Source organism: Sorex fumeus, unplaced genomic scaffold (assembly GCF_029834395.1).
Source record: "Sorex fumeus unplaced genomic scaffold, SorFum_2.1 ptg000034l, whole genome shotgun sequence".
NCBI lineage: Eukaryota > Metazoa > Chordata > Mammalia > Eulipotyphla > Soricidae > Sorex > Sorex fumeus.
In genome coordinates, this window is record NW_026606091.1 from 5,461,784 (window position 1) to 5,474,294 (window position 12,511).

Below are 12,511 nucleotides of genomic sequence, written 5' to 3' on the forward strand. Positions count from 1 at the left end.
AACCCGTAAGAAAAAATTGGTGCAGTGCCAGAGAGACAATACCTTGCCTTGCACACAGCCAATGTGGGTTTAATCCTAAGGTACACACAATGGTGCCCCGAGCCTGCCAGGAGTGATCCCTGAGCACGGAGCGAGAGTAAACCCTGAGCATACTTGATAATTCTGAATGTTTGTTTTGTTTTAGCAATGCCAGGGATCAAACCCAGGGCCTCACACAAGCAAGGCAAGCGTCCTTGGCTGAGACACATCCTTGGTCCCAACAATTACTTAACACTACAAACTATTTCAGTAAACACTTATTTAAAAATAACTCTGTCTACAAATGGATCATTTTCTACCTGAAATTTTTAATAATGCAGCTATAATAAACATTGCTCAATCTTTGCAAATATCTTCATAACAACGGTTAAATATTCAACTCCTGGGTCAAAGTATATAGATTTAAAATTGAGAAGCCCCACAAAATAACAGATGAAAAGAATCCTCCTAGAGTCTCACCACAAAAGGGACACACTAACTATGGGACAGGATGGAGGTGTTAGCTAAGCCTATGGCAGTAATGATATTGCAATGCAAAAACCTACCAATCAACAAATATGTACACTTTAAACCAATGTAAGTAAATTACAGGGGCCAAGGAGATAGATCAGCAATCGGAGCTCAAACTCTTACACAGATGCCCCCACAAATACCTGCACACTGACGGTGTGACCCTGGTGGCACCCAGCACTTCCAGCCAAGCAGCACTAGATCCCTTGGCTTGAGCCCTGAACTAGCTGGCAGAGTTGGAAGTATAACTGGGACGGGCTCCAGGGATCCCTGAGCACTATCTTTGGATCCCTGAGCCAAAAAAATTTAAAAAAAAGCCCTGCCTCCAAATGCAGGCTACTATCAGTTTGGTGAATAGGATCCAGATTAGTTTTTAGTTAGCTGTCACTATTCTCCCACAAGAGCATGTGACTATTTTATAATGGCACATAAATTTCAAATAAAATACATCGAAATGGGTTTATGGACCAGGAAAGGGCTAACAAGGTTGGGTGCTTTCTCTGCATACAGGAGTCCAGAGTGCTGTCCCTCACACACGGTCTCCACAGCACTGCCACAACCAACTCTCAGTTTCCCCTGACCACCACCGGGTGTGGCCCCCCCAAAAACCAGCAGGTATAAGGGTTGTTTCTAAAAGTGAGATGTACTTTGGGGGCTGGAGCAATAGCACAGCAGGTATGCGGTCGACCCGGGTTCAATTCCTAGCATCCCATATGGTCCCCTGAGCACCACCAGGAGTAATTCCTGAGTGCAGAGCCAGGAGTAACCCCTGGGCATTGCCAGGTGTGACCCAAAAAGCAAAAATAAGTAAATAAATAAAAGTGAGATGTACTTTTAGAACAATTTTGCTTCTTCTGCATGGAACTGTTCATGCTATTTTATTTTTGCTTTTCGGGTCACACTTGGTGATGCACAGGGGTTACTCCTAGTGGTGCTTGGGGAACCATTTGTGATGCTGGGAATCAAACTCAGGTCGGCCTCGTGCAGGGCAAACATCCTACCCATCACTCCAGCCCTGCTATTTGTTTTTAAATAGAAATTTTCTTGTGCCAAGGATAAAATCCTAGACCTCACACATACTAGATAACCAAGGATCAAAACCTGGGCTTCACATTTACCAGACAATCTATCTCTAACCTACACACCCAGTCCCTGTTTTAACATTTAACTTCCTAAGACTCAAATATACTCAATAGTGAATTGACTACAATGAATTTTTTGTTTTTGTTTTTGGCTTTTTGGGTCACACTTGGTGATGTTCAGAAGTTACTCCTGGCTCTGCACTCAGAATCATTCCCGGTGATGCTCACGGGACCATAAGGGATGCCAAGTATTGAACACGGGTCGGCTGCTTGCAAGGCAAAGGCGGACTTGCTGTACTATCGCCTCGGCCCCTACAACGATCTCTGTTCTGAAATATATCCTGCAAGTATGTCCTACCTGATATACTCAAAAGCTGTGTGTTCCTGTGTATCCTAGTTTTTCAGAGAACGTGACTACATAGAAGAGCAAGCTCCTTTTTCATAAGGTGCCATTCTTACAAGAACATACACACATTTTCCCACATTCAGTTATCACACACCTAGCAGTCTTCCTTTAAAACTGCAAGGAAGACTAACCCAGACTTGATCCCTGATACCTCACACGGTGACCCGAACACCACCAGGAGTGATTCCTGAGCAGAGTCAGGAGGAAGCGCTGGGCATCACCAAGGTATGGCCCAAAAGCAAAAAATTTCCAGACCAGAAAATAAACCTAGGTGTTTCCTCAGTAATGTCAATTAGCAAAACAAATTCAAAATGCACTTCAAATAATTTACTAAAGTATGAGAATAATTACAACATATGCAACATAATCTTTATCGCAGCCAACATGTTTAATATTTAATACATGTAAAGTAACAGCAAAATTCTTATGGATCTGCTGGTGATAGCAGAGTAGATAAGGGTGCTTTGCCTTGCATGTGGCCAACTTGGGTTTGATTTTTGATCTGTTATGAGTGGTTCCTGAGCATCACTGGGTGCGGCCCCAAAACAAAATTCTTATGGATCATATTTTTTGGTAGGCGGGAGAGGAGTGAGGCCGACCCACAACAATGTTCAGGGCTTAATCCTATTTCTGTGCTCAGTGCTGGGGACTGAACCAGGGTCAGTCTTTTGCCACACAAACTCCTTACCCCTTATACACACCAAAGTTCTGGAATATATATTATAAGTAAAGAAATGACAAACACTAAGCAGACTGTTCAAGGTCACAAAGTAAATGGCAAATGGCAGTCAGGATGCAAAGACTGCCTACCTTTTGATCACTACACTACATAAATGTTGGTTAGAGATAAGCAAATTCATAATCAACAAATGATTTTACCTAAAGCAGTGTTTATAAACCTTTTGCCCCTCTTCTAATCTTGTTTCCTTCTGATGGAGGAATATGGCCTCTGGTTGAGAAACAGTAATATAGAACATAGAATTTTTAATCTACTTCCTACTCAACAACTCCTATGCATACAGCACTTAAGTAAATGATGAAAATCAAGGCAGACAATATCCCACAATCACTAAATTCTTTGTGGTAAAGGAAGAAGAGGAGAGGAAATTCAGTCACCAGAACTGAAAATCACCACCCCCCCTCCCGCCCCAGGCTTTGAGCTAAGATACAGTATCTTTGCAAATTCTAAGGCCTAACAACTTCCTCAACAAAAGAAAAACAAAGAATCTGAGACAAGGTAAGGTACATCTGGTAGTTGTGTGAGCAGACTGAGAGATAAATACAGATTAGGCTCCTATACACCCTTACCAACACTAAAGGAATCAGTATTAGCAGTATTAAAGGAATCACTGATGGTTTCAGGACAGGAAAATAACATGATCTGGTTGAGATATAAAGATTATTTTGACTAAGAACAGAAGAAACTGAGATCAAACAGAATAAGGACACTATGGATAATTGTGGCACAGAGTTTAATTGAAGAGGGGAAGAGACAGACTGGAAAGGTCAAAATGCACTATCAAGAGCCCAGCCTGATTAGATGTGAAAAAAAAAAAAGACTAATCAGGGAGAGAAAACCAAGATTTCTAGCTCCAGTAAACAACACTGGTTCCACGTTACTCTTATTGGAAGACTATTTTGAGGGCCAGAGCCACAGAGCAGCGGCCTGGAGTGCCTTCGCTGCCAGCATATGATCACAAGCTCAGGTTTCCAGTGTCCTACAAGCAGCAAGCAAAATCCTGGCAGCTCTGCTGTCTCCAATCCCCAAGCAATCTCCAGCTGTGCTGCAGCTAGGTGTGTACAAGCACAAAAAAGGGGTGTGACCCCCAACGAGCACACAAACTTTAAAAAGGTGAGCGAACCCCACAGCCAGAAAGTCCAACCCCTGATCAGTACTTGTGTGAGCACCACAGTGGCACCCCAATGAGCATCATAACCTGCATGAGTTAACTACGAGTTGAACCCTGGCAAGCATCTGTACACACATCGCAAGCAAAGGAAAGCAAACCTGAATGGGCACCACAGTCTGATGTGTACCACCTGGAGAGCCAAACAAAATCCTTGGTTCAGTCATAGCATCCCACTAGCCCAGGAGCAACACCAGGGAAAACTGTCAGCACTGAGGCGCTGTAGAGAGCGTATAGCAGCCCTGGCACCCCAATCCCACATGGTCGGTCCCCTGAGCACCGCCAGGAGTGATTCCTGAGTGCTGAGTCAGGTGGGGCGCCCCAAAACAGAAAGTAGTCCCTGACACTCCCAAACCACCACACCCCCCAGAATGTCTGAACAACCTGGTAGGTGAACACAACTGGTATAGTCTCACAACGTATTGTCAATATTCAAATCTTGACTGCAGGTTGTAGTTCAGAGAAGAATGGAGCTGTGGTCCCCTGAGCAGAGAGCCAGGAGTAGCCCCTAAGCACTGCCAAATTTAAAAAGTCAAAAAAAAAAAAAACTAACAATGAAAAACAAACTATAAACCAGTTATGAATTCATTTTCCAAACTCCCATTCTCTTCCCACCTCCCTAACTGCAGACTACTGATAAGCTACTTAATGACCAATTCAAATTGAAATTTTGTTTTTGTTTTTGCTTTTCGGTTCACACCTGGTGATGTAGAGGAATTACTCCTAGCTCATGCACTCAGGAATTACTCCTGGCAGTGCTCAGGGGATATATGGATGCTGGTAATCGAAGCCGGGCGGGTAGCATGCAAGGCAAGCATCCTACCCGCTGTTCTATCGCTCCAGTTCCTCAAACTGAAAAGTTAAAAAAAAAGTTTCAACTCTTGATGGGGCAGAGGGAAACAAATGATCATCAGACATAAAGTTTCTAAATTATTTTTAGTACAAAAAGTCACCAGACTAATATACAGCCACACAGCCTTTCCAAAGATGAAACACAACAACAGACAGAGCAACGTGAGATCAACTTCTGGACCTTGAAAACAGCTTGAGGTATTCCACCCCTTCTCTCCCCGCCCCTTCCTAAATTATTTTTTGGGAGGGATTTGGGAGACACCTGGAGTTCTCAGAGGTAACTTCTGGCAATGCTTGGGGAACCATAAGGATGCTGGGGATTGAACTCAGGCCAGCCGTGTGCAGGGCAAGCACCCTAACCTGCTGTTTCTCCAGCCCTATAAAACTACAACTTCATATGTAGGTATATCTAAACCCAACTCAAACTTGGAGATCAATTCTACACTCAAAACGTTAAAGAAAATTATGTGGGAACCAATAGACAAGTATCCAGAATTGGCAAATCTAGATAGTAAACTAACAGCTGAGGGGTACAAAATATACTAAACCCTGCTGAATCATAGGGGGTATTTTTTTGCAGTGTCCCAGGTATCAAACACAAAGTCTTAGCACACGCCACCTCACAGGCCAAATTATACACAGGTGAACTGGTTGTAAATTAGATTCCAATAAAACTGTTTATAAGGAAATTATACCAAAGTGCATACAACAGCAAAGCAACTACCATCATCTAATTATTGGGGGGTTTGGAGGTACCACACCCAGAAGTTCCCTAGGGCTCCCCCCACCTGCACCTGCCTTCCAGCCTTTGCGCCACAATCTGTCCCCTGATTACAATAACAATTTTATTCCTCCTGGGTCCAGGTAAACCAGTCAAGTTTACCCAAACTACTATAAACTTCAAAAATCACTGGCTACATAGTACATACAAGATGAACTTACAGGTGTATAGAATATTATTTTCCAAGATTAATGCGACAGTCCCTGAAGTCTTATGCAACTAGAAATTCCAACATGCCATTGTAAGGGCCAGGTAAATAGTTCAATGGTCAATCACTGGCCTTCCAAGTTTGAGGCCCTGGGTTCAATCCCACAAAAACAACCGTGTTAATATACAAATTTTGTTTTGAATGTGCTCTCCATACCAGTTTTCCACTCATATAGCCACTAATGACAGCAAAGCGGGCACTTAAACTCTTAGAATGATAGTTATATCAAGGGAACTAGATTTTTTTTTATTTCTGACAATATACTGTTTATAGGGGCAAACATCACAAATTCTAGACAGGCTGTGCTTGTAAATAAGCATTTATCATAATAAACGTTAATAGTGAATGCCTTGGTAAAATTTATTTGCTTAGAACAGCATTTTTCAAAGTGGATGCTAGCTGAGGATGGGGGTGGAGTAGTTGCAACAATCTAAGTGGTTAGTAGCCTCCAGCACAACTCAAAGGGTGCTTTCAGTTTGCTAATCATCAGGGAGATGCAAATTAAAACAACAAGATGTCACCTCACACCACTGAGATTGGCCCACATCCAAATGAACAAAAGCAACCCGTGTTGGAGTTGGTGTTGGCATGGATGTGGGGAGAAAGGGACTCTCCTTCACTGCTGGTGGGAATGCCGATTGGTTCAGCCCTTTTGGAAAACAGTATGGGCAATTCTCAAAAAATTAGAAATTGAGCTCCCATTTGACCCAGCAATACCACTCCTGGGAATATATCCCGGAGAGGCAAAAAAAGTATAGTCGAAATGACATCTGCACTTCTATGTTCATTGCTGCTCTGTTCACAATAGCCAAAATCTGGGAAAAAAAACCCCGAGTGGCCAAGAACAGATGACTGGTTAAAGAAACTTTGGTATATCTATACAGTGGAATACTATGCAGCTGTTAGAAAAGATGAAGTCATGAAATGTGCATACAAGTGGTTCTACATGGAAAGTATCATGCTAAGTGAAACGAGCCAGAAAGAGAGTGACAGGCATAGAAAGACTGCACTCATCTAGGGAATATAAAGTAACAGAATGGGAGAACACCCAAGAATAGTTGTGGTAAGTACCAGGAGATCTGCTCCATGGCTTAGAAGTCGGCAGCACATGCTGGGGGGAAAAGGCAGCTCAGACAAAGAAGGGAACCAAGTAAATGGTGTTTGGAGGATTTGCTTGGATGCGAGATCCATACTGAATCTGGACTATAGACCGAACAGGATGTCCACTCAATACCTCTATTGCAAACCACAATGCCCTAAAGGAAAAAGAGCAAAAGGGAATGCCCTGCCACAGAGGTGGGGCGGTGTGGGAGGGACGGGGTGTGGGGGTGGGAGGGCTACTGGGATCATTGGTGGTGTAGAATGGGCACTGGCGGAGGGATGGGCACTCGATCATTGTATAACTGAAACGCAAGTATGAAAGTTTTTAAGTCTACAACTATACCTCATGGTGTTTCACTATTAAAAAAATAAATTAAAAAAATAATAAATTTTTAAAAAAAGAATATAGATTTCCAGCACAAGAGTAATTTTTACCCCCTGAAAAGGGGATCATTTGCCAGGTAGGTTTGAGTTCAGGAACCTCTAATTTTAGAGGCTTATAATGTTTTCTTTTATGACTAAGAAAACACCTATTACAAGTTAAACCCACAATATCTTAGTTTTTCTATCTGGGGAAGATGGCTCAAAGGCACATGCTTTTCATGAAAGAGGCCCAGGTTTGGTCCCCTGCAAAGCATTACCAGGAGTGGTCCAAAAAAATCAAACAAAATTTAATTTAGAGAGGAAAAAAAATAGATGACATTTTCCAAAGTTTAAAGATGATTCTCAACTTTCCCAATAGTTTACTATTTTCCTTTTGAATTAATCACTACTTGTTTCTCATTTTGCATCCAATGTTCCAGATGAAATTAACTGCTTTGCTTTGAGAGCTAAAAGGACTTACGTCTCATGAGTTCCAAAAAAGAAAATGGGCAATTTGTTTGTGGGTGGTTTTACAGCTCCATCGGGAACTTCATCCACCTGAAAGAGCAGAAAAATTAAAGCATCTTAAATCATACAGAATTCAACATAGCAGAAACACCTGGAAACAAGACAACCAAAAGAACACAATGTAAAGTTAACCTCTTTTATAGATCCAAGTTTTTATAGGTCACAACTAAAAAGGCTTTTATAGGTCACAACTAAAAACCAACTACTTCTCAACTATTTTGGTAGCAAAACTTGGACCTACATCAGCCACCATTTCTATTACCCACCTAAAGTTTCTATTGATGCTTCTCTGCAGAAACAGACTTGTGCTATCCCGGGTTCAACCAGGGCAAAATCAAGTACCAACATGACCTTTCTAAAATCCCAAAATTCTAATTTTTAAACACATTTAACTTAATCACTTCAGATAAGGAACTTTGATTTTTTTCCCAAAAATCCAAAATCTCTCTGCTGGAGACAAAAATAAATGAATAATGCAAAAGCAAATAATAATAGTTTAGAGCAGCATTTAGCAATAACTGAAATACATTCTGAAAAGATCCTATAAAACTGAATCACAGGTTACCTACCCAGTGCTCATTTCTCTCTTTAAGGAGCAGGGAGGGGGCACATCTGAAGGTGCTCGGGCTTACTACTGGCTCTGCATTCAGGGATCAATCCTGGTGCACTCCGGGGAGCCCATGGAGTACCAGGAATTCAACTGGGGTCGGCCTCGAGTAAGTCAAGTGTCCTACCCACTCACTTATCTTTCAATTTCCTAATTAAGTTATCAGGTGCTGTTATGCAATGTATCATTGAAGATTTACAATGCTTATTCATCCCCTTATCAATAAAGGAAAAGTAGACCTAAGAGTCAAAAACACCAGAATATCTAGCCAGAATCTACAAACCCAGTACGGCACCTTGGGTCACCTTCGAGTAAGCTCTTTCCCTACAGTACCATGCCTCCAGCCCCTCACAGTATCTTTTATTTCAAAATTTTCATCTTTCTGTAGACTAAATAAAAGTCTACTCTCCTGCTCATAAGAGAAGTCTTGCTCAATTTCAGGCACACTTGAATCAAATATCATATGACAGACACTGCTAAAGGAGCAAACCTTCAGATTACCTAATCATCTATGAATCAATTTCCCTACTGAAGACCAGGGCATGAAGAATGATCTGACTGGCAGTCTGAAGGCCCGACACCAACGTCACCCAAGAGCTTATGGGAATCTGACTTCGTCACCTCTATGATTACGCCTGCTACTTTAACTTTGTGAGAAGCACACCCCGCACGCCTTCCCCATGAACTGGAAAATATTTTGAGACCAAAAGGGATATTTTCTGTCACCCCATCCTATGCTTCTGATAGCAAATAACTTTTTCTTTTTTCTGCTAGCAAAACATCTGTGCAAATGTCTAGCACCCTGAGTTTAGTAAATGTCCACCCAAACAGGCAGTGCTCAGTAGTTACTCCTGTCCTGGCTCTAGGCTCAGGATCACCACTGGTAGGTTAAGGGTACCATGCGCAGTCTGGGTGATCTAATCCATGTTGGCTGCAGCCAAGATAAGTATCACACCCATCTACTCTAGGCCCTCCAAGAAAAATTTTAAGTTTCTTTTAAAACATTATTGGTACAGGATTACCAGAATGTGCACGACTTTTTAAGGAATTAATGAAATTTGGGCTATCTAGACAAAAAATGTTAAAATGAAAACAATATAAATCATCACCTCAGCTCTCTCTAGACCTTATGATAGGTATCTGAATACACATGTATCGCGTAACCTCAGATCCTCTAGCAGGTCTAAATATACTAAACCACCAACAACATACCTAGGAGCCAAATCGGCCAGCTTCTTTTTTCTTTGTTTTGGGGCCACACCCGTGGTGCTCAGGGCTTACTATTGGCTCTGCACTCAGGGATCAAACCAGGGACAGCTACAAGCAAGGCAAGCACCTTCCCTGCTGTACTATCTCTCCTGCCCTTTTCCTATTCTCAAATTTTTAAGTACTAAATGCATTTTAAGTAGCTATTGATAAGGACCTTGGGAGCTATTTTTACGTTATGACTACTTGTCCTGAAGAATCTGAACGTTCTATTTGGCGGTCAAACCATATGAAATTATCACAAAGGAAGTGAATTTGTGTTATAGAGATAAGAATTATGATTGAGGACCATTCAAATACAATTCCCTCTGAAAAGGTAGGCCAAATGAGGGGAAAACATCCAGTCTTAGGAAACCTATATACCTAAGTCTATAAAGAAAAAAATATAACAATGAACATTATATACTTGTAGAGCACTCAGAAACATCCCATAATTCCCTAACCGGTGGGTATTTTTCCTCCCAGTGGACTTAAGACAAACATTCTTCAAAGAACAAATTAGTGGTAACTGAAATTTCGTAGTATCACTTTTATATTTTAGATCTTGGAGTTATTCAAGTCAATAAATCTTTGTTTAGGTCCTATCACTGCTGGAACCTGAGTCTTACCATAAACTAACAAAACAGACCCTTCTGAAAATTGTGTAGGGCTTTAGACAGTGTTAATTCCTGAATGTCATAAAAAAAAATCCTGGGTACTTCATCAAAGCCTCTGTACCAATAACCACGAACCTTCAATTCGGGGTCCTCACCTTTCAGTTCTGGGAATCAAAGAAGCAACTTTTTCAAGGTCATAAAGGCAAATTTCCTCAATAAGGAGATAAAAATCAGTTTCTTGGACCATCCCTGGCACTACCTCTTGAAATCTTTCAAAAGGTCTCGTTCTAAATCCAAAGACTAAATCATCCCCAAACCACTATGAACCCAATTCAAAGTCTCTCCAAGGGTTTGCATGTGATTTACATGCATTCCATTGACAGTTTGCATTCTACTGAAAAGGGCTGTCAATGCTTCATGAATTAAAAAAAAAATAATAATAATAAAACATAAAGCCCAAGCTTGATCATTATCTCCATCTTTCAATGGAAAGGTAACTTGCATCCCTAAGTGTTTACTCTTCTGCAGACCTGTCAAACTCTTGCGGAGAACAAATCCCTAGGGAAAAATAAGTAGGACCACCTGGATGACAAAGCCATGGGAGGTTATTACCGGTGTTCCCCACTACACCCCACCCCCGTCCGCCCCCCCCCCAAAATGCTAAAATGAAAGGTCGGGTTACAGCTAAGGCTAACAAGGAACGCGAGGGGAAAGAAAGGACACGAGCAAAAAAAAAAAAAAAAATCAGAGCCAGGCAGGGTAGGGCAGTAGGCCGGAGGGAGGGCGCAGCGCTAAAGGCGAAGGCTCAAAATCACTTACTCGAGCTGGCCAATGAGGGTACCCTTTCATCTTGGCGAAGATGAGGTCTCCCGGTTTGAAATCGCGTGTCATATTTCGGGGGCGAGGCGGGGGGTCCGAAGCCCAGGGAGGAGGAGGAGGAGGTGCGGCGGGGCGGACGGCGAGGGGGCGTACCGGAGCGGAGGCTCCCCGGGCAGCCAGAGGGAGAGGATGCCTGGGGGCTGGGGAGGGGGTCCCAAAGCGCCTGCAACGGAGAGCACCGAGGGCGGTTAAAGCGAAGAAACCCGGAGGGAGGGGCCGGAGAGGAGGGGGTGTGGAGGGGGAGGGGCGCGCTGGGAGGGTGCGGGGGGACACTCGCCTCCCGCTCCTCCCCTCCCGCCCCCCGCCGGACGCGGCCTCCGCAGCCCTCCGAGCTGCCCCTCCAGGTCCTGCAGGTCCGCCGCTCCAGGACGCAAAAGCCGCCGCCACCTGAGGCGGAGATGCTGCTGAGCCCCCAGGCCCCCTCCCCCCTCCCTGCTACCCCTGGAGCCCCGGGAGGAAAGGGGGCTTTTTTAAAAAAAATAAATAAATAAAAAGAGGTGGGGGTGGGGGCGGGAGGAGAGGAAAAATGTAAAGGACGGCAACAAAAAAAAGGGCGGGGGTCCGCTCCCCTCCCAAGCACACACCACCGCTCCCCTAAGGTGCCTTCCAGAGCGTCGCAGCCCCGGGCCGCCCCCTCGGCTCCCGGGCGGGCCGCGGCCACTTCTCGGCTGCAGCCAGGAGCGAGGCCACCGAAGGGGGGGCGGGGCGAGTCGCCCGCCGCCCGCTCACCTGCCGGGGCCGCGGGCGCTCAGGCTGCGGTTGCGGGCCAGCCGCCCGTGCCCGCGTCCACGCAAGCCACCTGCGCCACCAGCTGCCGCAGAGGCGTCTCAACGGCTCCGAATCGCAACCGCCGCCGCCGCCGCCGCTGCCGCCGCCGTCGCTGCGCTGCTCCCGCGCGGCTCCCGCTCGGCGCCCGCTAGCACTGGGGCGGCACCAAGTGGCCCCCGGACGAGGGGGGGATCGCGTGGCCCGGGCCCTAGGCGCGGGGGGTCCCGGGAGGAACGCAGACGAGCCGAGCGCCCGCCCCCGAAGCGTGGCTGGGGAACTGCGGCGAGCCGACGGACGGAGAGGCCGGGACGGCAGAACAAAGGGGTGGGGGAAAGTCGCCCGGCCCGCCGCGGCTCCCCCCCTGCGGTCTGCGGATGGTCGCGCCCGGCCCGCCCCTGTTGGCTGCTCTGCGTGTGTGTATTTGTATGAGTACTGTATGTAAAAGGCGGGGAGGGAGGAAACGATTGTTGTGGACGGCGTTTGGGGGCGGGTATCTGGGCCTCCAGCCCCTGGCTTGTGTGTTAGGGAGAACCTGGCAGCCTACGCGGCATGTTCTTCCCCCGTTTCCCAGGGTGGGGAGGCGTTGATGTTGCACTTGCGCGGTTTGCACTATCCAAA

The 12,511-nt window shown here is 45.0% G+C and overlaps 1 protein-coding gene across 3 annotated transcripts in view; it reads right to left on the reverse strand.

Annotated features, from left to right (window-relative positions):
- The window catches only part of PSIP1 (PC4 and SRSF1 interacting protein 1), a 48,395-nt gene extending 36,342 nt beyond the window's left edge, over positions 1-12,053 (reverse strand). For 2 of the 3 annotated variants that reach the window (XM_056117399.1, XM_056117400.1), the window contains exons 1-3: positions 11,855-12,048; positions 11,066-11,288; positions 7,731-7,807 (exon numbers count right to left, since the gene is read on the reverse strand). In XM_056117399.1, the coding sequence (XP_055973374.1) occupies positions 7,731-7,807; positions 11,066-11,137 (149 nt within the window). In that variant the 5' untranslated portion in view covers positions 11,138-11,288; positions 11,855-12,048. Of the gene's footprint in view, positions 1-7,730; positions 7,808-11,065; positions 11,289-11,854 lie in introns of all 3 variants that reach the window. The other variant, XM_056117398.1, reaches the window with a different exon arrangement.
- Positions 12,054-12,511: the final 458 nt, after the last annotated feature.